The following is a 26,677-nucleotide window of genomic DNA, read 5'->3' on the forward strand; positions in this document are numbered from 1 at the left end:
GGCTGAGTTAAGCAGCTAATAGGCCTATTATGCCGATGAATGGAATTCCTGTTCCCGTTTAAGGCAGAGGAATTTGAAGGATACTTTTTGTACTCCCCACAATTAGGGCAGCCTTGTGTTTTTCTAAAGAACCCGTCCAGCTGCGTCGACCAAAAGCTCACGCTAGATTCAATTAATCCGCCATTTCATGTCCTATAAGTCTTATTCACCTATTTTTTTTTTTTTTATCAAAAAAGGTGTTGAAAAAAGGAGGGAGAGAGAGGGAGCGAAAGAAGAGAAAGAGAAGAGAGAGAGAGAGAGAGAGAGAGAGAGGCAGAGTGAGAGAAAGAGAGAGAGAGAGAGAGAGAGAGAGCGCGACTCCATTTGCGAGCGCTGAATGGATGCCTTTGCCGCTTGCACGGTGAACAGGAGTTCATCTCTGCCGACAATACCCTTTCACAGCGCATCTAAAGAACACCCAAATTAAAAATTTCAATCAACAAAGCCCACAGATCGGTGACAAACTGAGGGTGCCGGGAGGTCACCATCGGCAGTCCTCATTTTCTTTTCCCCTTTTTTTCCATCACGCGAAATGGCTGTTTTTTCATAAATGGAATTACGGGCAAATCTTAAGGACTTTTTACCTCAATTAACACTTCCATGTTTGCTTTCTCATATAGCAGAGGCTGGCAGATTGTGAGGGCTCTTTTTACATTTGAGCAGATTAAATAGTGAGGCTGTGTGTGTGAAAAACCAAAAGGACAATAATTTCTTTTGAAAACATCTATCTGGTAGTGAACCATTAACAGCCACTTCAGAGAAAAAAATGGTTTCTAAAGCTTGACCTTGCATTTGGGAATGTGACAATCCTCCTTCAACTCACAGACAAACTTCAGTGGTGATGACAACAGGCAAACATATGCTTAAGTGAAATGATCTCCGTCATAGGCATTCTAATTCACCAAAACACTAGAACAAACATTAGCAACAGCCTATTTTTTGACTGATTCTTGATTATAAAGATTGAACACTGGACATTTTTCAGTCCAGTGGAAACTGTTAAGTGCAGATACTGAGAAGACGCTGCTTCTCGTGGGAGTGTGTCTCCCCATCTGGATTGCTGAATTCTTCAGACACACGCAGAAGAAGAAAATTCATTTCCGTTCTTCCCTGAAAGTTTGTGCCACATCTTTTTACCTCGTGAAAAAAGAGAATGATGAACCACTATGGTGTGCTTCCATTCAGTGCCCATAAAAAGGAGGAGAGGATCTCTATTGTGTCCTCAAAGAAAGGGGAATGAGAGAGAGAGAGAGAGAGAGAGAGAGAGAGAGAGAGACAGAGAGGGGAAGATGGCAGTACACAAAACTCCACAGTGCAAAAAATAGTTGCACTTTAAATTTGGCGGCACATTATCAGACACAAAAATATTACAGGAAACTCTCATAACACTGTGAGGAAAATGCCTGTGATTGTATGTAGTGAAAAATTCCACCAACCACAGAGACTCTATGCTACAACCCCCTGACTTACAGTGCTACTTAGGACATTTCAGGTCAGTTACAAATGAGAACTGTGGAACATTGTATATTTAGTGTAAGAAATTGACATTTATGAGTAAAAGAAATGTGGGGTTGGTGGAAAATGAGGGATTGATGGGAATGATATTACAGAAATGAAATAGATATGGCTAAGATACTGAGGTTTTGGTGTGGTGCATGCCTCTATATATCACACTGCAAATACATTTCAAAAATTACCTGCTTCATGGCAGTTATCAATTTTTACCTCATTGCTAGATTAAGACCCTGTATTCAAAACAATTTGCATGCATGCTGTTCTGGTATTAAACAATAGATGTACAGTAAAGAGTCTCAATTGCTGCACTCATTCTAAAGGTTAAATGAGTGAAAGCATGCAACTTCGGTTGGAAATCAAGGATTATAATTAGCTGAATAGCTATTCAAATTTTTATTTTTTTTTTAAGATAAAGTGTGTCAGATATCAAGCATATTTTTTGCAAGGCACACAAAAAAGGAAATAGCACAAATCAATTAATGCCGGATATAATATACCTGCTTTTTTAGACACCCAATTACTCATTTTTTGAGACAGCGATATATATATATATATATATATATGTGTGTGTGTGTGTGTGTGTGTGCGTGTGTGTGTGTGTATGTATATGTATATATATATATATATGTATACATACATACATACATATATATACACATACACACACACACACACACATATACTGTATATATATGCATATATAAACAATGAGAGGAGCAGATGGGGCACTTACCCACTGTTTATCAATCTTGGGTTGAAAAAAGAGCATGCAGGACATGAGAAAATGGAAGACAAAGGGTTGAAAGACAAAAAAAAGGGGGGGGGGGGTGTTAGATTTTCATATTCAATTATGAAAATAACCCAAATGATTATGGGTTATGGGTCAATCTATCATTCATTAAATTAATATCACTCATAATAAGTCAAACATGTTAATATAATTGAGTAGACTAAACAAAATTGCATTACATATACAAGTAATCAACTCTACCAGCTAATAGCTATATGACTGAGTGACAATGATCACTAAAACTGTGGTATATTTCCTTTAAACCTCTATTACTGGTGGCAAGATATTACAGCACAAACTGTAGTCACAACTGAATGGCTGTGTGTGTTGCATAAACAGAATCAGTCTTTACTCTGCTTAAATTTAAATGGCAGAAAGTGAAACGCCACGAGAGACTATCTCTCTATATATCTGCACTGACACTGTCATAACTACATCAGTTTCTGTAGAAATATTCTCACAGCTCTGGGTTATAAAATATTACACACAGCTTCAGGCTGTTAGGCTCTGTATTCATATAAAATTTATGGTGAACAGTTTAGCTATACATAAGATGCAGTGTAATTACAAGTTTTGGTAAGTCAGGGGAAACTTCAATGCAGCCCTGCTAAGCGCAGCACTTACAAGAAAAAAAAAAAAGAATGTTTAAAGAGGTGGTTTTCATTTTGTTATCTGTTGTCCAACCTTTTTAAGGAGACCTGTAACTGTGGATATCTAAGATTACTGTTATTGTTGCTTGAGTCACTGTGGAGAAGACTAACCCTGAGTAGAGACTGGTAGTGTCTTTATTAAAAATGTTGATGGGAGTGGGTGGCATGTCTCATGAAACAAAGCCTGTCTGTGGCTGAAGGTTTCAGTGCCAAAGCTCTGTGCACCTCAATTCAAACCATGAGAACAGCCACAGATGATATCATTATTATAGTACTGATTAAAAGTAAGGGAGACAAGAGAACTGTGTGAATCGATATCTATAAATTCAAACAGAACTAGAGAAATATGTAGGATCTGATGTTAAAACTTAAAAAGACATGGCAAAGCAATTGTATTTTGTTGGTATCCATAATGCGATTGCTTGGGAATGATTAAAAAAAATGGATAGTGCATCATTGACTGTTTTTGGGACCTTAGCTAAATGGTTCAATTACAAATAAATATCATACCCTTAAAATTTGATATGAAATGCATGAGGCTATCATGATGGGATCATCAGTTATTGTTCAAACTTATATCAACCATCCACGGTTCAGACTGTCCTGGTTCCAAATGAAAGACAGCAAGGTCGTAGCATATAATTTTGTCTTGGCTTAGCAAAAAGCAATGGAATTAAAGGGGACATTAAATCCTTTTAAGATATGCACTGATGAAAATTCTTGTATTAGAGTTTATTGGCACCTACATCTTTAGGTTTAAATTTATTGCCAAACATTCAATTTCTAGATATATATCAAGAAATTGAATGTAAACAGTGCTTGAAAGCTTAGCTTACTAGCTGTAGTCCATTCACTGTAGTTCTGCGGCATACCATGCACATGTATGGAAATTGAAACAGTGTTAGGTTTCTTGGAATTAGTAAATATGAATTTACTGAGACAGCTTGTTAGAAAAAAGCAGACTGGCAATGTAATTACCAGGATTTAATAGGTATTTGAGCCCATATACTGAAAAGTTAGTGAAGCAAAATACAGTGACCTGTATTGGAAGAAAACAGTACTGCATGTTAACTGTATTTTGGTGGAAAAATATATACACCTACTTCACAAAATTTAAAACAATCATCTAGGCAGTGAATGTTGGTAATCGTTTCATGAAAACAATAAGGCACTTGAAACTCAGTTGTTCTGAGCCCCTTACTGTTAAACTCCTGTAACTACAAAAATATTCACAATATACTATGTAGTCTATTTATATTACCTTACTCTAATCTTTTTTCTGTTTTAAGTAAACAACCTGAGAAGAAGCACGGGTCTTTTTAATTTCTTTGTAACTTCTGTTGGAAAGTGGAGTGCCTTTAACATATAAATGAAAAATATAATACAGTAGCATAACCTAATTCAGACTGACACACCCCACAATCTTTGTTACAGTGGCACATAGATCACACGCATCAAATCTGAGTTATCAGCTATGAATAACCTTGACAATTACCATGATGGTATATGTGAAAGAATTACTGAGTGTGTATGTGGTTTTCCTCACAATGAAGAGATTGTTAGAACATATAAATCTGTAGTCATAAAGTGATCAGCAGCTTGTGACTGTGTGGAACACTCAATGCTACAAGAATGCTTTTAGAATCTTGTTCTAGAGGCAATTCTTAAGATAGAAGTACACTTAACCTGATTTACTGGAATTATATAGAACCCTTTGGCAAATGTATAATGCTCTGCTCTTTCCTTGTCTCTTCTTAAATAACGTAGACCAATTTTGTACATTAAAGATGGAGCCCTAGAAAATTAAAAATTTCAAAGGCTTTTTATGTGTCTTTTGTATGTGCGTACACGCGTGCTTGTGTGTGTGTGTGTGAACACACTGATGACCGTGATACTGTAAGGAAAGTGTTTTATTCATTTTGTGATGATACACAAAAGGATGGCTTTGAATACAGTCTTGCTATTGTAAGACTGTGCTCTGGATCATTGGGCATTGTTACTGGGGTCCATTCTGAGGACTTATACTTTTTCAAAACATGTTTGCTTAAGAGTCCAGTCATGCTGTGACTCCCCTCACTCTATAGTATGTGCCTGACTTCTCTTTGAAAAATTCACTCTGAATCACGATACAAAGACAAATTCAACTTCTTTATTTCTTTTTAATAAGGTGGCCCTCACAAGACTATAACTTACCTCCTGGCCTTGGTCGAGCACACAGAGTTTGGAGCACTGTCTCTTGGCGTCCATGAGCACATTAAACATTGTGCATACAGACAGCGACACACGGAAGTCGGTCGACTTGCTAGCCTTCTGCATCTTGGTGTCAAAGGCAGCTTTGGTCCTATGTTTTAAAGAAGATGGGCAGATCTTAAAAAATGGAATGACATTATTGGGCATCTTTTAGGCTATAACTGTCAAACTTACATGGGAGCATAACTTTACAATATTTGTCAAAATTCGTACAAAAACACATGCTGAACAGATTCAATTAAGAATGTTCCTTGTGCTCTGCATATAACATTACTGGTGCATGAGAACGCATTGTAACGGCACTAATAATTTTACTCAAAATTTACCCCACAGTACTATGTGGCTGGTTAAGATGCTAGTTTAAGGCAATTGTATTATGTTATGTTATGTTATACACGTATTGTCTGCAGCTAAAATATTTATTGTGTAACAAACATCCACTGACATTACAGTACACACAATTTACAGTCCCTGACATAATCACACAAATCTGTCTCAGGCCTGTCCCACCTTCTCCACAGTGCTCCATTAATTCTCATGTGTGCCAGTTAGACAAATTCCTGTTATGAGTCAGGTCATTTCAAAGTGTGTCTTATATGTCAACATGGGTTTAAATGTACTGTAATTCTGATTCAGTTGTGTATCAATTAATTTCATGTGTCAGTTAGTTTCCAGTCTTATATAAAGTCTCATCAGAATTTTGATCTGAAGAATTTTGCGGGGAAAAAAGTCTCTCACTTTGAGTGCTCTGAATATGTGTTCAGTTGCCAGTTTATCAGGTATACCAGCCCAGAAATGGAAATGGATCACTCTTATAGGCAGTGACTCACATGTCTGTGGTTTGCTATGTAAAGCAGGTAGAAAAGTACCAATATTGTATGGTACAAATGTTAGAAAGGACAAAAGCGTTACATATACTGGTTCCTGTATCTCAAAACCGGCCATCTTCGAGGTGTTCTCACACAGAACAACAGTAACCAGGTGTTTAAGAGAGTGATGCGAGAAACAAAAAAACATCCATTCAGTGGCTGTAATGTGGGTGAAAACCATTTGCTGGTGAGAGAGACTTAAAGAGAACAGTAAGAAGTGTGTAAGCTAACAAGTTGGCCAAAAAACAGGAAAACAACTGCACAATACAGCAGTGGTGTGCAAAATAGCACTTCAGTATGCAAATCTTGTTGATGCATGTCATAGATGGCCTAGAACAGCAGAAGACCACCCCATGTTCCATGTGTGTAAACTATAAACAAGAAGCAGCAGCTCCTAGTGGGTACACTTTCACCAAAATGTGCACAACTGTTGTTGACCAAGTGCATACCTTGTAGGCTAGAGTTTGCCCTCCATCAAATGGACACTTGTAGATAATGTGTCATGCTACAAAGCTTGCATTCCTGTTGTTCACTTTACTAGAGAAGTCCCCAGTTCTCTTCCCAGTAAATCAACCCAACGAATCATACAATGAATTGCCTGCAGCATGAATGCACCACGGTCCAACCTACTGCAACTATGGGATGCCATGGAGTCACCATGGACCAATAAGCTTGTGGAACACCTTTCAAACACCTTTTGCAATGCCTGGAAGAGAGTTCACCCAAAGTTCTGGATGCAAAGGAGGGTCCAACCTGTTACGTATTAGGTATACTTACTATATTGGGCAATTAAGTAGATTTTTTCAAAGAATTTCAAACACTCAATAACAAAACAAAAAAAGAAATAAAGTATTTCAGTCACAGACATATAATAAAGGCTTAAAAAAGCATTTTATATATCCAAATAGTCAACGAAAGATAAAATGCAAGGTTATACCATTATACATCGAAACCATGGACAACTGTTTTAATCCTGAGACAAAGTCTTACAAATATGACTGACCTCTGTCATCTTTCCTCACTGTTAAAGACAGAAATGGAGGGAGAAAGCCAGAGTTCTGCTAAACGTGTCAAACGTATGATGAAAAGCGATGGACCAAAGGTGTGAAAAAGATGAATGGTGACAAGTGGAGGAAAGGAAAGAGGGAGGGAGTGAGAGAGGAAGAGAGAGAGGTGGGGTGAAGTACACCTCTCAGAGTGTTCTCATTACTCTTCAGTAACTCTTCAGTTTTGTGGCACTGAGAAGGCTGATCTTGAGTTGGAAAACAGATTCTCAGTAGATCATCTCTTTCAGCATTAGATTCTCTTTTAATCCTTAACCTCTGACCTTTTGACACAAGCCTCCATCATGTCACTGGCCATGAGTTTCAGCCTCTGCTCGAGATGTTTGGCAAATTCTGGCTCGGGCCAGTGGAGGTCCATCACGAACATCTGTAGGGCATCCAACTTCCAGAACAGGTCCTCTGATGTGGCCGAACCGTTACTGTGTGTGTGATAGAAAAGAAAAACCATGGTTTCTTTACCTTGTTTCTTCTCTCTCACGTACACACACACATACACACATGAACAAAAACACACGAGTTTGGTCTACTAAGGTGCTGAAAACCTGTTTGGAATATTTTAGGAAAGTGGAGGCAATTAATGGTATTGTGAATAGATATGAATAAAAATGACAAATGACAGTTGTGTTTATAATCAAAGAAAGCTCAAGTCAAAGAGTTTCATCAAACTTTTTAGTGAGGCCCCCTGTGTAATTACACAGGGCCCCCTGTGTAATTACATTGTAACACTTCGTATTACACTCCCATTAATGTAGGGCTTATAGTAGAGGCCAAGTAAGTTGCTAATGGTGAAAGCCGAGGTTGGTTTCATGTGTTGTAAAGCTTCAAACAAGCTTACATAAATGCCACCAACCAATGACCAGGGACAATAAAGCCACACTGACATTCATACTATCATAGTGGTTCATGAATACTGCAGAAAACATGTCGCCGGTGAAAAATAAAATAATAATAAAAAAAAAAAAAAGCTTGAAACTTCGGATCAAATGCAACTATATTAGGAAAGAGGAATAATTGACAGAGGAGTAACAGGTGATAAATTTAGCTCATCCTTTCCTAGTGCATGTTAAATGCGGGTATGTTCAATGTATGGACTACGCCTATACACTGAGCAGATGCTGTAGTAGTCTCTATGGGGGTTTTCAAAAGCTGGAGAGATACAAACTCCGGAAGACAGATGGATTGGCGCTGCAGCAACACAGAGTACGGCTGACACAACCAGCGTTCAAGTGTACAGCGCGCGACCGTAGGGAGATTAGAAAAGGCACTCAGTCGCCTTGCCGTCAAAAGACTGTTACCTTCGCAAGAGGCGTTCAGGAAAATAAGTAGTTTGGCAAAGTCCACTGCGCAACCGAACGGTTGCGCCACAGGCTCCCACTCGACTAATTAGCCGCAGTACAGTCCGTGAGTGTCCCCCCACGGGAGCCTACGAGTGGGGGAGGCCGTGCTAACTAACGGCTCGGTTTCTCGTCAGGCGCAGCAATCCCAGGAGAAAATGTGGCGTCTTCACTGCCTCTTACAACCTGCATGCAACAAACACCCCCGCGAACAGACGCCCTCCGGAGTACCGCCGTTACAAACTGTTAGTGCTTCCAGTCTACTGAACAGACTGCATTTAGAGTGTTAATCCTGGTTTAAATTGTTTAAATCTCTCAAGGTTGAAATATAATATTCAGCAACGCTTATGTTTAAGAAAGCAAACTCTCTATTGATCAGATAACAAATTTAGCGACCTTGCCTCTTCTTCCATTGTTACAACTAATATCCAAATGTGTAACTACAAAGCACAGGCCATGCAAAATCACAAATACTCACAAAATATCAGGTAAATTAATCCCTTGCAAGCTGAAAAAACAAAAACAAGACAAGAAACACTGTCAAATTTACCAGACTGTAAACAATACATGAGGACAAGCGTTTATGCTTTGTGATGAAGTGTATCCAAAAATAACAGGATCTTGATACACCAGTGTAGTTGGCTGAACTCATCATTTCGCTTGCTTGGTAGTTCATAAGGAACAGTGTATGTACGTAGCATATTTGGCACTATTATCACCTTGGTAGTATAAGGCAGAAAGACTCAATCTTCCAGACGTTTCACAAAAATGCTCGCCAGAGTGAAAAATAACTAACTTTATCAATGTAAAAAACCCATTCCAACTGGCTCAGCATGCATGCTTACCAAACCAACCAACACAACATGCATCAATTTACCACATAAGCTCAAACATATGAATAGTATAACACTACATGCAATTCCATGTGAGCCAGGGCCATGACTGAGAGAAGAGAGGTCTTCACCGATGGCAATGCAATCAGACAATGCAATGAGCATGAGTGCATGCAACCCCCCGGCCAGCTACCGCGTCGCCTTTGAAAACTGAGCTTATCCACCTAGGGTTCCGCTGAGGTCTGTGTGACAGGTTTATTTCTATTCCAATCTCAGCCATAACTCAGTTGTGATTTTGTGACAGCAGGCAGATCACTAGAGCGCGGCCAGTAAAAGATTCCTGGCAGTGCAGGAGCTTAGCTAAGACACCAGTGGGTGGTTTAATGTCCTATCTGAGTGTGTGGCACATGGGTTATAAGTTCAGCTATCCACATGCGGCCCATACACACGTGTTGTCACACAGCGGTCCCATCCAGGAGGGGGCAGAGAAACTTGGCATCTGAGGGAGATTGAGTGGCAGGTTGGGCACCTTAGGCAGCGGTACACTTGGAAGATTGTTGGTTATAGTCCTGCCGAGGGGAGGAAGAGTGAAAAACAAGAATGACGAAGACAAGACAACAGAGCAAGAGAAAACAGAAGGTGTTATAGATGCAAAGTTTGAGCAGAGGTGTCAGATTCTAAGACAATGAAAGGATACGAGGGGAAACAAAAGCAATAGGAAAAGTCATGCTAAGTTCAAAGTGAAAAAAAAAAAAAAACGGGCAGAAAACAAATCAGAAGTTACTTCATTTCATTCAAAGAAGAAAAGAGAACAGATAGACTGAGATTCTGTTGGAACAGCCTGAGCACCTAGGCAAGTTATGTGTGTGCTGCATTTCTGAGGAGTACAGAGGTACTTCACACAGTTTAATTAATTAGAAGTGCTTTAGGGAAAGTTCAACAGAGCATAAAATCAACAACGCTGCGGAGAATCTGTGTGGCCCAGAACACTGTGTGAATCATTGCGCTAAAATAACTGGATTACATGTTCTCTTTGCAATCATCAAAGTGCAATAAACCCTGACTTTCAGCTTGGCATTTGGAGCAGGACACAAATTCTTAATTTTCAGTTTTTACTTTAGATTAAAACTTTAAATAATAACTGGATAATACAAGTAAGGCTCAAAACAACGGTTTGTCCTCAGCCTTTTCTCATTTACTTTATTCATATGGTTGTATACACACATACTTTCTTCATAGAGAGAACTGCTGTTGTCATGAAGGTTGGCAAATCTCTTTCACTATCAGGTCATAAACCTGATAAATTCTGATGAAGAAACAGCAGCACAAACATTTGTATTCACAAATGTAGATAACCAAACCAGGGCATCAATTTGAATTTCCCTTATCATGGCCCTATCTAGTTGTTAATAACCCAAACTATAGGATAAATGTATGTTATACTGGCAAAATGTATAAGCTGACACCTAGGAATTCTCCCTGGTATGAGATTCTCCCGAGGGTTAAAGCTGTGCGTTAGCTGTGGCTGGCAGAGTCCCATTAGCATGGAGGAAAACGGTCTTACTTGACAGACTGCCAGGTTTCCTGTTCAAAACCACGGTGGATCGACTGGGCGATGGAAGACTCCATCAGGTCGATATATCGAATCACCAGTGGGATATAGAGGTCCTGCAGGTGCTTATGGAACGTCCCATTGCACAGGTGAGCTGGAAAGAGAAACATGATATGGAAACATCTGTGATCCAAACCTGGCAGGAACAGAATTAAGATCAACAACTCTCAGCAGCCATTTTGTACATGGCTCTGATTCAGTCATGAGATACACACATAATAGTATAAATAACATAATTACATTGGCTCATGTCAGAATATTATACTGGATCATATCAGAGGTTAATGATTCAGAATCTATGGACTGATCAGCATGGACTAAATTTATGATATATAAATATTTGTATTTATAATCACACACACACACACACACACACACACACACACACACACACACACATATGGTATTAAAAGGGATGTTTTAACATATTAGTGTCCAATCTCAGCGTTAATGAGTTTGACATTCAGACATTCTTCCGTGTCACTAATCAATTCTACGTCAGTACACATAACATGCAAGCCCAAAAGTCAAACGACTGTCTTTTTTACTCTATACAGTCCCAGAATAATATACATGGACAGATACTCATAAAATAGATATACATAATATATTCCTTTGAACCAATTAAGTTTGGTGATCTAACATGATATTAGATTATTTTGCTCATTAATTCACTTTATTTTAATTCTTCAGTGAAATCCACTCATCATACAATCACACAAATTTTCATTCAAGAGTGGCTGGAGCTCTGTCATTTCAAAATCACATACATTTACAGAAAATGTATCTACAGCAGGTGGAGTGGCTTATGTCTTGATAGCTTGAGGTCATTTGTAAAAGTCTACCAGCCAAAGCAAAGATATAGACGGACAAACTGGAGATTGAGTAATATCAGGCATGAGAGAGAGAGAGAGAGAGAGAGAGAGAGAGAGAGAGAGAGAAGAGCAGGCGAAAGAGGAAAATGAGACGTTCCCACAAATCCTCGGGGCTTTTGCCTTTAACGAAGGGGGCTGGGGGGGGGTTGAGGTGGGGAGTCGCTTTGGGCTTCATTAGTTATAATTCCCCCTTTCTCCATCTCTTCATCATTAACACTAGCCATTTTACTCTCCTGAGTGCATGTGCACGTTTCACAAGCGTTTAGTATCATGGAGAGAGAAGCGCACCAAAGTGAGCATTAGTGTCAATAGCACAGGAAGCCTTCCTGCTCTGTGCACTCTCTACGTGGTTTCAGTAATGGATTATGTGGAACACTTTCCATCATTATCAACACTTGAGCAATGATTCAAATAGGGAAGCAGTGACATAATTACAGCTCCTATCCGTCTCAGGTTCTTCTTTACAGAAAATTAAGGACTACAGATAAATAACAGTATATTTTCATTCACACCTCTACATTCTCTATCTTGTCTCCAAAACAACACTATGGTTGTTCAAAGACTCGTCAGAATGTGGGTAAACTCTCAGAATTGATACCAAAACAAAGAAGAAAGCACGATGAGTTTACTTACAAATTGACAAATTACGACAGTTTCTGAAATCAAGTTTAACACACCAAACTTACATTTCTTACCATAGAATGGAGAGAGAGAGAGAGAGAGAGAGAGAGAGAGAGAGAGAGAGAGAGAGAGATTATAAAATGTATGTGAATACAGAGACAACAGAAATCAAATGTTGAAGAGAGGGTCTAGCTGCTCCTCCACACTCACCTCGCTATGAGTGAAATGAACTGAGTTCATTGCCTCTCACTGGGTTCGTAATTTAAACACATTATTAGTCATGGAGCACAGAAAAAAAAAAAAAAACAAATGAAAAGAATGTCACCCACTAAGTTTGGGTTACATGTTCTTACTTTGAGCTCATTAAGTAGGAAATGACATCTCATTTAGACTAATAACTAAAATAATTATTTCCCCTTTTCTGCATGTTTGCTGGGAAGATTTTTTCATTACAGTGAAGTCCAACTGAAGACATGTTGTGACAGAGTGAGTAATTGAATGCTGAACAGAAGAGAATAATTAGAGACAAGAACATTGTGCTGATAACAGGCTTTTTAGATCATCTTCAGCCTGATGAACCAACTGACTGCACTAACTGTGCTACCTTCAGAGCACAGAGACTGACTTCTCAGAACTGCTGCTCTTCATATTTGTGTTTAGCATGTCTTACCTGTGTGAGGAGGTTATGTGCGTTACACTTTGTATCCTGTGAGCGTCTGTGTGCATGTGTGCAGCTATGGTGTATGTGTTTTTTTATTCTATGTGTGCATGTATGCGTTTTGGTCTGCATGTCTGAACGAGTGTGTCTGTGTCCATCTGTATGTTTTTAGCTACTGTGCTCTGGAGGATGAAAGTCCTTTAAATATGACTGAACACTGAGATCTTTCCTGCAGGGAAATGTCAAGTATGATGTTTTGCTTCTAGACACCCACCCGCTCTATTTATTACAGAGCCTCCTTACTAAAACGTAATAGACTTAATGCATGTACATTTCTTTTTTCTAACTTTTGGTCGGTCACCTTTATCTGGACAACCCCGCAAGTTACAAGTTAAGGCTTCCCAGGACCCTGTTCACAAGTACATACTAAAACACGCACAAAACAGGTATGACTATGTCAGGCTGCTGACCCCGCGCCTCCCAACCCCCCACCCATATCATTTGTGACTAATCACGTGTGACTAATTACCATGTTGACAATGGCTGAGCAGAGAGTGTTTCCCCTGACAAGACTTATTTTCCATGATACTGGCAGTGTTAATTAGTACGCTTTGCAGTTCAAACATGCACTGAGAACTTTGGACATGTTGAAGACAGCCAAGGGGACCAGGTGTGATGCTGTCGTTCTTTAAATAGGGGCAGAAAACCCAGCAGGTCAGGGAGGAGAAAGAGAGAGAAAGAGATGGAGAGAGAGAGAGAGAGAGAGAGAGAGAGATGGAGGGAGGGACGTGAAATGGGGATCACTCACGGTCGGTGCGTAAATAGTTGTTGAGGAGTTGGAAAAGTGGGAAGCTGTCCCAGGAGTCCTGAGGTTGGATCTGCAGGGCAGCGTCCATGTCCACGGTATAGAGAGAGAGAAAAGTCTCCGCATGCTCGCCCATCGCTTCTGGCCACCAGGAGAAGGCCTGCAGACACACACACACACACACAAGGACAGAGCACCTGAAAACAATTCTGCATTCAGATAGCCATATGAGTGCAAAATGGACACACACACATACACAACTGCATGCACCCTCATGTAAAAGATAAAGGGGGATTGAAACATCACAAAGGAACAGAGTGAGATGCTCTGTCCAAGATGACAACAGGGGAAAAAAAAACAGACTATAGGGAGACCTTGAGAAGACAAAAAGCTCTGATCACAGTGTAGAAACAATGGGAAAACCAAATCAAGAACACATACTGGCATCACTACAAAAACATACAAACAGCTCTTTACAATTTACGCACGCTCACACAAACACATGGTACCCACGGAGGAAGGGAAAAGGAATCTATGAAGAAAAGGACGTGATTCTCGATAAAAATGAGGACGGCTGGAAAATGTGTTATAATAACTGCAGGGTACAGATGATGAGCTGCATGGTGAGATTTACAGCCTCATCCTGATGGTAAAACTACAAAATGATTAACCTTATATGTATTCTTTTTTTTGAGAGAAACTTGGGTACAGATATTATTTTTTTTAAAGTGGAAACATTTCAAGATACATCAAAAAGATATGTATGTATATAACATGCAGTGATATGTGTTTGATATCACCTGTGCGACCTCAGTCTGCTACACGCATGTAGATCTATCTATCTATCTATCTATCTACAAGATAAAACAAACAAAAACAATGCTCTTGTTTTTTGATTACAGATCTAGATTATACTAATATCTTGTTTCCAAGCATTCAGAAGTAATTCTATCAATCATTAAGACTACATTAGCTTTAAGCCTTTTTGTTTCAAATGCTGTTGAAATCACTTGTAGGACTTTATATTGGAATGTATTAAAATCTAATCCCAGGAGAGACCAGTACTTTGTATAAGGGAGGAAAGATCAAATGAAATGACAAAAGTGCACACATTTATCCATTTGTGAGTGCACTGGAACAGGCTGTCTTCACTGGGGGTGCTGTGAATAGGAGTGAGGCAGTTGTGCCGTCAGCTCCATTGTGGATGAGCCTCTATTGTCTGACGCTGTCATTGAAGACTGTTGCAGAAACGTCCCACATTTCCCAGATTATTACAACCTCTGTTTTTACATGCTCGCTACCTAATTAAATAAGTGTGCTGCAAAAGAAGCCAAGTCTGTCTTGCGTGCTATTGTTCGCCTATAAAAAGGGACATGAAGTCTGCATCCAAAACAACAGAATGCTACAGGCACCATGCAAATGGGCGTACGTGGGCAAGAAGGAGAATGTAACAAATAGACTGAAGAGCATGTTATATCTGGGTGTGTGTGTGTGCGTGTGTGAGTGCGTGCGTGCGTGTGTGCATGTGTGTGTGTGTGTGCGTGTGTGCGTGCGTGCGTGTGTGTTTGTGTGTGTGTGTGTGTGTGTGTGTGTGTGTGTGTGTGCGGTCATGCCATTGGGATCGTTATGGGCACAATTCCCCACATATGATTCAGAGTCAGTCACATCTAAACAGATGAATCAAAGAATTACTAACAGACAACAAATACTCATTACACACAAGGGTTTACTCACCTCTCTTCCCTAAAACGCGGCAGTGATGAAAGAGAGTAAAAGTGAGAGTGAGGAAAAGAGCAAGGGATGTGTGTGTGAGAGACAGAGAGAAAGAGAGAGAGAGAGAGAGAGAGAGAGAGAGAGAGAGAGAGAGTAGAAAGGGAATAAAAGTAAACTGTAGATGGCAGAGTCAGCTGTATTATAGGACATTGTTCAATACTCAAAACAATGCAGTGTTCTTTCTTCTGACAGTTGAAGGCCAACCTGGATATAACATTTCCTCTCAAATTATACATAATAGAGTTTGCGCATTAAAAAGAGTCTCAGATATTCCACAGAAAACCTCTGTCACACCTGTATCCCATCAGTGACATATTTCTAAAATGTCTTTTTTTCTAAAACATCCCTTCTCCCCCTCATATGCACCATAAACCCAAAGTGACATAAACTTCTCCAAAGATGTGTTTGGCACATGGACAGTTTTCTGAGACGTCTTTGACACAAGTCAGCGGACTTTAAGGACTCGTGTCTTTTACTTTACCCAGTGAGGGCATGTATAAAAAAAAAGTTTCATATTCGCTGTAACAATGTAGCCTCTCGTCTTTTGCTGTTGTGACAGTTGTGTTTGGCTTATAAGTTATGCATAGCATCGCACACATACGTTTAAACAGATGCCTGCAAGTCACGCATATTGCACATTAGTGTTTATGCAAATGAACATGTTGCCCATCAACTGAGCTCCAACACCTATGACTGATGAGTTTTTTTAACCAATTAACCATAAGCCTGATGCACATGGGACTGTGGGTGTTGTTTTTATCCACTGTCACCATGAGCTGGCAGAGAAGATGGGGGTTCTTGGTGCAAAATGACAGTCAGATTGACTCATAGAGGAGGAACTGGACAACCAAACAGAGAATGATCACACACACACACACACACACACACACACACACACACACAGAAATGATCAAGCAATATCGTCTGAGGTAGCAGTCATAGGAAAAAAATGTGTAGAAATAAACACTTGTCATTATTGTCCCTGTGTGTGTGTATGTACAAGAGCGTGCATGTTTGCGTGTGTGTACAAGAGTGTGCATACGTGCATGTGAGTGTGTGTGTGTGTGTGTGTGCATGTGTGTATGTGTAAGTGTGTGTTTCTTTGAACACAGGTTGCTGAGACCTGAAGAGGCCTGTGAGGGAAATATAATTGATGTGGTGTTTTATTTACAGTAGTGTCTTAACAGAGTCAGAACTATGGAACATCTTTGCTATTGTGACTGAAACATTCTGAAGATTCTCATACACAAAGAGAGGAATTCATAGACTGCACTGTGCTAGCTCCTTACAGGTCGTTACTTATCTTAACAATCAAAGAAAGCAACAGTACATAGTGTTGGTTTAATCTTTCAGTGAACTGCTCCAGAAGCCCTACAATGCAAACAGATCACTGGGGATTATCTGAGGTTATAGGGTTAGGGCTACAGACCACCAGTCCCAAAGTATGTGCTAATGGAATGTACCCCCCTCAATAGAATTTCCTTACAAAAGAGAAAATGTTTTCTTTGTAACTCTGTCCAGGTTAGACAAATAAAATAACATGTAAGTGAAACTGTGAAATTTGTTCTTCAAGCAATACATATACATATTGTAATTTATATGTATATGTATATGTATATGTATATGTATATGTATAGCATGTGTATATGTATATGTATAAGTGTGTGTGTGTGTGTGTGTGTGCACATGCGTGTGTGTGTGTACACTTTTTGGCTAACTTAAGAGGACCTTTGACTATAAGCACTATTATACTAGGGACGCCTTGTCAAGTGGGGGTCAAATTCATCGCACCCCCCAAAATTGCTACATGCTTTTTTTGGAGAACTTGTCATTATTTGTGGAAAAAGCAAAAGCCAGGGTTAGGTTGCTGTTCTTTACTTTTGTTTTATTATAATAGAGTTCCTCAAAATGCTCAAGAGAGTTCCATTGAATTGAGTGGGCCATCCCAACGTTCAGAGGTCCGATAATGATAATAATCTTGATAATGACCACTGAACAAAAATTAATGACCGCTGAACAAAAATTTATGACCGCTGAACAAAAATTAACGACCGCTGAACAAAAATTAACAACCGCTGAACAAAAATGAATGACCGCTGAACAAAAATTAACGACCGCTGAACAAAAATGAATGACCGCTGAACAAAAATTAACGACCACTGAACAAAAATTAATGACCGCTGAACAAAAATTAATGACCGCTGCCACTGGCAATTGGTTTTGTGCTTCTGATTCACATCTTTCTTATCATTCTGCAAGTAGTCCGTTCACTTCTCGTTACGGAAATTCATGGTTATTTGATTTTTAGGTATGTCTGACAAGACCCCAAAAAATGTTTCTGCAGACAATCAAAGACAAGAAATGAATGGGGACATCAACTTCAACTTCCCCTGAGATGTGCCAATGATTCTCTTAAACTGCACCATTAATGGCAACATTCAATTTAGAAACCAATAAACAAAATGCTTCGCCTATTAATCTGTAACAAGTTGATCAGTCTGCAGGCAGCCTAACACGTTGCTACGCAACACCTGCAACTTTAAAGTTCTATTTGCTAGATCGACTACTTTTCTCAGCGGAAGCCGCGAAATGGCAATAAAATCATAGAAATGAAATATTGTGTGAAGTTTCTTTTATCATTTTGGCAAGTAACCATATAATAAGCAGGATAATGTATGGTCCGCTGGCCGTTATTGAAAAATAAATCCCTTCAGGATGATATAAGACCACCCTGTTCGTCCTGTTGGGATTTATTTTTTGATACATTATCTCTTACATAATAGAAGTCAATGGAAGGTCCCCAGAAAGTTTGTATGTGTGTGAATGTGAGTGTGTGTGTGCATGAATATGTGTGTGTGTGTGTGTGTGTGTGTGTGTGTGTGTGTGTGTGTGTGTGTGTGTGTGTGAGAGTGTGAGTGTGCGTGTGTGTGTGTGTGCGCGTGTGTGTGTGTGTGTGTGTGAGTGTGTGTGTGTGTGTGTGTGTGTGTGTGAGTGTGTGTGTGAGTGTGTGTGTGCATGTGTGTGTGTGCATGAGTATGTGTGTATGTGTGTGTGTGTGTTGTTACCTCTGAATGGTGCTCCTCATTCTGCTGAAGCACTTCAATACAAAGCTCCCCCAACCTTAGCATATCTTCCAGTCTTTTCTCAGGAGGTGCCTGATTGTCAGCTGGAAAAAAAGCAACAAATTCATAATGTCATTATTATTTAATTTGGAAGATTAATAGTCTAATGCGGAACTGCTGCTCAGGATTCAGATCTTTAAATATCACGAGAGTGTATGACATGGGGAGGTGGTGGTGGAGTTGGGGAGGCACATCAATATGGATGAGGAAGTTGCTTGCTCTCTATGCCACAAGGCTCTGATTGGTGGGTTATTTTTGAGGTATTGTCTAAGAATTCTCTACTCGAATCTTATTTCAATTAGAAATAATCAAATTTAATCTAATTTCAACGGTTTGATAATTTAATTTCAATTTAACTCCATTTCATCTTAATTTCATCAGTGAGGAGATCACTGATTGCTGAATATGTTTGCAGCACCTCAGTCTGTGATGCTTGTGTGACTGTTTTTTTTTGTTTGTTTTGTTTTTTTTTTTGTTTTGTTTTTTTTTTTTTTGGCTGAAACACATCCCTGACACAGACAGTCTGATTAAGATGTGTGTAGGACACTGACCTTGGATCTGTGCATACTCAGTCAACTGAGTGTAGTTAATGAGAGCGGCTTTCTCCAGACACTTCTGCACCAGCTTCTTCATCTCCTCAGCCGGCACAGGAGTGGTGATGTCCTTCATCAGGACCTGTCAGAGATCAGAGGTTACACATCAAAACACGTCAGACATGTGTTGTAAATACTGTCAGTGTAACCATGACTGCATCTGCATCAATGTTCACGTCAAGTATCCAGTTTGTTCATATGCAGCAAATATTTCAAAGGGTAATGTAATGTAAAATAACTGCATTTATACTACTGACTAAAATGAATGACACAGTAGTAAAGTACAGCATAAAATAACCATAAGGGAAACACATAATGGTGCAGTACACCTTTCTTACAAGGTTTCAGTCATGAAAGTAACTTCATACCAGAATATATATATGGAAAAAATGAAGCATGTGGGAATGATATTATCCACAGAGAGAGAGAGAGAGAGAGAGAGAGAGACAGAGACAGAGACAGAGACAGAGACAGAGGGGATTTGGTTTGAACTGATAGGAACCAGCTCCTGGGCAACAATCACAGATGCATACAATGTGAATATGACAGAGGTTTCCATAACGCCCTGATAAATGGGCTGAGGTTATGCTCACCCGCTCCAGGAGAGAAAGAGTGGCTTTGAGGGCTCCCTCTGGTCGGCCAAAAGGGAAACAGTACCTACATAAAAAACGAGGAGATTAACATTAACCTCCTTGTCAACAGCTTAAAACATAGCAACCACACTATGAACACACACATACACACACAAATGTACACATACTTATATGCTCATACACTTACATTCTCTCTGCCTCACACATACATAAACACACACACAGACACCAACACTCACAAACACATGCACGTGCACACAAACACTCACACACACATACACTTACACACACAGAAGCTACAGAAGCTACTTTCAAATAAACCTGAAACAGAGAGTAGAGAATGAACTAGTGACACTTCAGTGTATGAGGTGGTGCTGGTATGCTCAGATGACACAGAAAAGATGTTGAAATTTTTAAAGTGGTGAAATTGCTTTTGGCTGATGTCTACTCAGTCCTAGTCTTAGCCAGGCCTAAGTAAAGTGATTTTTGGAGCATGAGTTTCAGTGAAATGTGAAGTGGGGTACTCTTGCAGTGTTCCATGGGCAGAGGGAGGGCAGGGTCCTATCTATGGTACTTCAGGACTCTCAGTCCAAAAAACATTTTCTTAGACTTTTGAGCTGAAGAGGTTAGAGACAGCTGTCAAAATTGCTAATCAGAGCAAACAAGGAATGAGACACACAAAGACTAATGAAACAGGTGTCTTTTCTCACTTAAGGTCTGTGTGTATGTGTGTGTGTGTGTGTGTGTGTGTGCACGCTCATGTCCAGGTGCATGTTTGCTGAAGAGCTCTTCTTGCCCAAATGACTGACACAAACTACCATAAAAAGAAGACTTAACAAGTCCTAATCAGTATGGGTTAAGAACCAAGCCCCAGCAAGCCTTTTAGAAGACGCTCTGTAGCACCGTCCTCTGTCTTACCACAGATCTGAATAATCCAGACCTCTAAAATAGATTTAAGGTTTTTTGCAAACTTGTTTCAAGGTTGTGAAGCTGTTGTTAGCTGTTGTTAGTCAGATAACATCTGCAGTAAGAGTGTTGTTGTCTTTTTTCACCCTGACTCTCAACCGGGTGCTGATGGAGGACCCTTCAGGAATAGAGAGCACTATTATGACAGGGAATGTTAGTTTGAAAGGCTGTTCACTTCACATTCTAGATTTCTTTTATTTCTGGTTTAGACCACAGTTTTCTGGCATTTAAACTCATAGGGATATAAGAACTACTAGCATTGCACGTAGTGAAATGCAATTTATCCAAACTAAGCAGCAATTACATGCAAATAGAAATATAGTTTAATATATTTCTAAAAATATATTAAACGATATTATATATAGTTTATATATATATATATATAATAATTAAGGGTTGAGAATTGAGAGGTCAATCCACATATAAAAAAGCAATGTTGAAGTACAAATAATGTTTTCAGACAATCAAAGTCTGAAATTCTGGAATACATATAAAATGAAACGGTACATTCAACATGCAAAATACTTATGGATATGCATATGGTCATGTTACAAAAGTATAAGATTCTACTTATTATGACAGTAACCTGGTACATACAGGTATACACACACATCCATACATTCCTCACTGCTGTGTGTATTTATGTTGTCTCTCAATGTAGTCTCGTATGTATCTTGTCTCCTTGTTGCACTAACTGCACAGTGTCTCCACATTGTCTGTTATGCTTACTGTTTTTTTTTTTTAATGTTGTTACTAATTTCACTGTTCCTTTATTGTTTTCATGTTCTCATGACCAGTGATAGCACAACAAATTCCTGGTTCATCTAAAGCACTTCGTTAATTAACGCTGATAGTGATTCCAATTCTCTGCACGTAATCTGTGAGAGGTCACATGTCTGCCCCCAGTGTAGTTTTCAGGTGGAATATAAGTGAAAGTTTCTCTCGAAATACAAATTCATTGAGAACTCTGATAAATGTAAGGCTGCACATTAGCTGATGTAAATCTTTGCCTACTCACAAATGCATGTGTACAATGTGTGATATGAGAACACATATAAGAGAGGTATTTGTGCATGTGTGTGTGTGCCTGTGTGCGTGTGGGTGTGTGTGTGTATTTGTATATTCTTGTGTATCCTTATGTGATAGGAGAAAACTGATATGAGTGTTTGGTTGTTGTTGTTTTTGTTTTTTTGCAGGGTCTTGCCTTTGAGAAGTCCCCACCTGAAGTGAGTGATGTGATTTTCCAGGAGAGCCAAAAGTCTCATCTTAACTTCCTCAAACTCCTCCTTCTCCTCCACCGTTACTGTACCCATCCCATCCGGCCTGCAAAAAAACCCCCAAAAAAACAAGTGCTTTTGAATTCACATATCCACGTACCCATCAATCCATGCATGGTCGGTGCAGATAGCTCCATAATTCTTATTCCTCAGCTTAAGAAGAAAGAAATACTTTGGACTGAAAAAAAAAAATCTCTTTGTTATGGGAACAAATTTGTTTGATTTCTGACTAAAAATAAACCTGCGCTTGGTGTATGTAGCTTTTCTTCTAATACATGGTTTCACAAAACCATACTGTTTAAGGATCTGTTTTTAATTAAATGTGGAAAAAAAAAAATACAAAAAACCTAGCGGCATATCTGCTTTAAAAAAATCTTTCTTAACTTTTTTTAAACTGACAGAAACATCATGAGCTCATATCCAATTTGTAAAGCTCCAGAAAGAATAATTTCTTACTCTATCACAAAAAAAACATGAAAAAAAAAAACTAAAAAGAGATCGTTTAGGTGGTGGGTAGTGGGAAGTTGTGAAGCACTGTGTTACAGCGTTTGAACCCTCTCTTACACTCCAGGCTCCCCGACTGTGTGTATATGTGAGTGTGTGTGTGTGTCCATGTGCGTGTGTGTTAAACCATTTGAACCTTCTCTCTCCCCTGGCTCCCTGCGCGGCCCTGTGTGAGGCTGAAAAACTGCCCTCTCTTTACATTGCACTTGTAAGTGCAACTTGTCTGCCTGTTCTTCAAATCCCACACTCCATTTAATGAAATCGCTCTTTTCTTTCCTGACAAGCACCAGCTAATCCCAAGAGAATACAAAAGGGGAGGGAAGGGTGGTAGAAGTGCTTTGTGTGTGTGTGTGTGTGTGTGCGGGTGTGTGTGTGTGTGTGTGTGAGTGTGCAATGAGAGGATACCTACTTTGACACTGGGGAATGGGAGAGAGGGGAGTGTTTTCTCTAGCCCATCGCTCTCTCTCTTTTTTTTTTTTTTTTTTGTTCGGGCTCCGTTCTCATTAGTTGTAGAGTAAGCAGCTGCTGACGGGAAGCTGAGGCATGTAGTCCTCAGGGTTTAAGATTCTGTACGCCACCTCCATCTTTCTCCCAGCGCGCACACACACACACACACACACACACAAACCAGTATCCTCACTGGGCCCCACAAACCACATCAACCTCTTCATCCTTTCTCCCTCTCTCTCTCTCTCTCTCTCCCTCTTTCTTTTTTTTCTTTTACAATTTCAAATAACTGCACACACACAAGAGTTCTGGGATAAGCTTTCCTAACAAGAAAATCACTTGCATAAATCCCCTATGCATCCACCCCTTTTGCTAAACCAGGGTTTTGCCTATCACCTGCAAGACTATGAGTATTTAAGATCAATCTAATGTGAGATTGATTACTGTGAGAAATTGGGCTCTAAAGCAGTGCTGAAACTCCTCTCTCTCTCTTTCTGTGGGAGTGGGGAGGCCTGGGATGATGTATTGTTCAGAGCTAGTGAAGCAGACACGTTTGAGACAAACTGCACGATGACCCTCCTCCCTGCCCCAAACTCCTCTGGTCAATGAAGGTTAACCAGCTGCACAGGCAAGCGTGAATGCCCATACCCAACATGCTAACTCTGACAGACGAGAGAAGAGAATTTACCTTTAGTTTGCCAAGCTTTGGAGCAAAAAACGTACTATTTAACAAGTGTGCAACAGCTATGAATAAAGGATGTTTTCTTAACTGGTCTGTGTGTGTGTGTGCTGTGTGGTGTGTGTGTGTGTGTGTGCTGTGTGTGTGTGTGTGTGTGTGTGTGTGTGCGTGTGTTTGTGTAAGGTGTAAGAAAGTAAGTAACAAAGCTACCACTGACGTGGGGGGGGGGGGGGGGGGGCATGTGACGTTTAAAACTGAAGGGGGACGAGCGAGCAAGATGCAGAAGTAAATGTTCCTGTCACATTGGACGGCCACACACACTCCGAATGGGAGTGAGGCGGGGATGGAAATTGACAGGTGAGAGGTGGCTTAGCCTGAGATTGTTGTCTCTTGCTGTCACTCTCGGACAAGGCTCATCACTGTCACTTTTCCCTGCAAACACACACACACACACACGCACGCACGCACACACAAACACAAACACACCTGTCCACAGACAACCGCGTATACCACATTCAACACGAACTCCGCGTCACAGCTGTCAGTCAAGAGCCGGGATTGTCATATGAAATGCGTCACACGCATGTCTGCTCTGAGGAGATGATCCGTCAACATGTCAGAGAGAAGCTCTGTGTAAAAACATCTCATCCCTTTTGTGGCCTTCGCTGATTCTACTGTGTTTTAAACTGTGTCACACTGCTCTTTATCAGACTCCACTGTACAGCTTGTGAGTGTAGATTTATTAACCACTGGGTAGTAAAATAAAAATGATAAGTAAGTCAATGGTGTATATCAGCAGTATAAGTATTGACTTTGGACGTCGGAATAAGGAGAGGCTGGAGCTGTCCAGGAGATTCTCCGTTGTCTGCAAGAGTGTAAACTCATCCATATTTACAATACACGGTCGTTATTACGGCTCTTCTGTTCCTTTCACTCATCTGTGACTGGGTTTCTCCACATAAAGGTGGTTTTAGTTTAGGTCTGGGCTCTGTGACATTTAGTGTGACAGGGTTTGCGGCTGTTATCCCAGTATGAGATATGGCCTTTATGATGGTTGGTTTGAGGTGCGGGGTAAGATGTATTTCCTTTTTATCTATGGGGGCAACACAAAGACATGCTCCATAACACAGGAAAAAAATGACAACATGAATGTAAAAACAAAGACATACATATAAACACAAGCACGCAAACACACATGCGCGCACGCGCATGCGCACGCACGCACACACACATACACACACAAATAAACATGCATGAGCGCAAACACACACACACACACACACACACACACACACACAAAGACTGTATGTGGTGTAAATGGTAATAACACCTTTTACTCTTATTATGGAGGCTAACTATCCTCTCAGTTCCCACAGACGGCGCCAGCACTGAGCAGAAGCCACAGCACTGAACACACAATAATTATTCAAATGAATCCTCAGCTGACAAAAAGCCAGTACCACTAATTTTCCTCTTCTGAACGTAGTGATTAGCCGGAGAGCCTAATCATTACTGTCTCTAATTGGCCAAATTAGCCATCAAAGAGAGGCAGCACATCCATGTGTATTTAACATGGAACAAGTCAAATCGGGGTTATTTTCCCCTAAGTGAAAAACTATTAGCTTTCAAGAGGACAGTATGCCAATCAAACACAGAGCGCTAACCAAAAAATGGATGGATTCACTGCTCATATCTGAGGGCTTTTGGATCACATTCCACTGTTTAACATATGTCAACGTATAGCAGTGGACACAGGAAAACAACTGGCTCAATTAACCCTTTAAAAACAACATGAAATGTAACCTAGACACAAAATAAATAGGACGTAGAAGAGAGAGAAAGGACAAATGAAAGAATGAATGAATGAATTAATTCAATCATTAAAAAAGTAGCATTTGTGAAAGTGTTAACATTGGTAAAGTTAGTTAGTAAAATCGTAGTAGATATTCACACTAAAAACTGTAATTATCCTTTCGATGCTTAATCTTTTGAGTTAATGACAAAGTGTTAATTCATTTGGAGAGCAGACGGACACGTTCACCCTGCTGGAGGACTGAAATGAAAAAAAACAAAAAACAGACAGGAGTGGGTTGGATTGCCCCTTCCAGCAGATAAATGTATGTCTGTCTTTCGAACGTTCTTTTGTGTGATCACTCATTATGTTCGAACAAAAAAAAGAAAAGAAAAAAAAAAAAGCTTTCGGAGGTTTTCTTTGGTCCAGTGAACACATGAGGTCCTCTTACAGCACAGAAAACAAATGAAAATCCTTGATATCAAACGTTTAACATACAAAAATCAAAATGTACAACAAAAGCGACAAAAGGAAAACCACGAGCTTCTGTATTTGGTATCATGAGGATAAGAAAACAAAGAATGTTGATTTGTTTTTTTTCATTTTTCACTTTTATGAGTATTGAATGGACTATGTTGAGAACAGCATGAGGGTCAGAGTCACAAAGCCTTCTGGGGAGGCGAGGGGTGTGTGTGTGTGTGTGTGTGTGTGTGTGTGTGTGTGTGTGTGTGTGCGCGCGTGTATGTGTGTGTGTGTGTGTGTGGGAGGGGGGTGTCCCACAGAAATGTCGAGAGGGTAAGAATGGGGGAGAAAATAACAAGTTTTTCTTACAAACTTTTTAAAATTCTTTTTTCTCCTGAAACCTAACATAAATAAGTTGGAATCTCCACTTAATTTTCTTGGAAGGATGAAAAACTTATCTTAAGCTGAAAGCTGCTGTCCTCTCTCAGCAAGAGGCTGAGGAACCTTTTTTCTGCATTTTTATTAAAAATGTATTCTCATTTTTTTTTTTTTTT

The 26,677-nt window shown here is 39.8% G+C and overlaps 1 protein-coding gene across 7 annotated transcripts in view; it reads right to left on the reverse strand.

The window, feature by feature from the left end:
• Nucleotides 1–26,677, reverse strand: part of cadps2 (Ca++-dependent secretion activator 2) — a 71,894-nt gene that overhangs the window by 12,549 nt on the left and 32,668 nt on the right. For 2 of the 7 annotated variants that reach the window (XM_030792101.1, XM_030792108.1), the window contains 10 exons: nucleotides 22,184–22,285; nucleotides 19,997–20,060; nucleotides 19,356–19,485; nucleotides 18,754–18,854; nucleotides 15,650–15,658; nucleotides 13,919–14,075; nucleotides 10,909–11,050; nucleotides 9,794–9,913; nucleotides 7,441–7,596; nucleotides 5,188–5,335 (listed from right to left, as the gene is read on the reverse strand). In XM_030792101.1, coding sequence (XP_030647961.1) covers nucleotides 5,188–5,335; nucleotides 7,441–7,596; nucleotides 9,794–9,913; nucleotides 10,909–11,050; nucleotides 13,919–14,075; nucleotides 15,650–15,658; nucleotides 18,754–18,854; nucleotides 19,356–19,485; nucleotides 19,997–20,060; nucleotides 22,184–22,285 — 1,129 coding nt within the window. The remainder of the gene's footprint in view (nucleotides 1–5,187; nucleotides 5,336–7,440; nucleotides 7,597–9,793; nucleotides 9,914–10,908; nucleotides 11,051–13,918; nucleotides 14,076–15,649; nucleotides 15,659–18,753; nucleotides 18,855–19,355; nucleotides 19,486–19,996; nucleotides 20,061–22,183; nucleotides 22,286–26,677) is intronic. The other 5 variants (XM_030792144.1, XM_030792152.1, XM_030792118.1 and 2 more) reach the window with 3 other exon arrangements.

This window comes from Chanos chanos, chromosome 2, assembly GCF_902362185.1.
Source record: "Chanos chanos chromosome 2, fChaCha1.1, whole genome shotgun sequence".
Classification (NCBI taxonomy): Eukaryota; Metazoa; Chordata; class Actinopteri; order Gonorynchiformes; family Chanidae; genus Chanos; species Chanos chanos.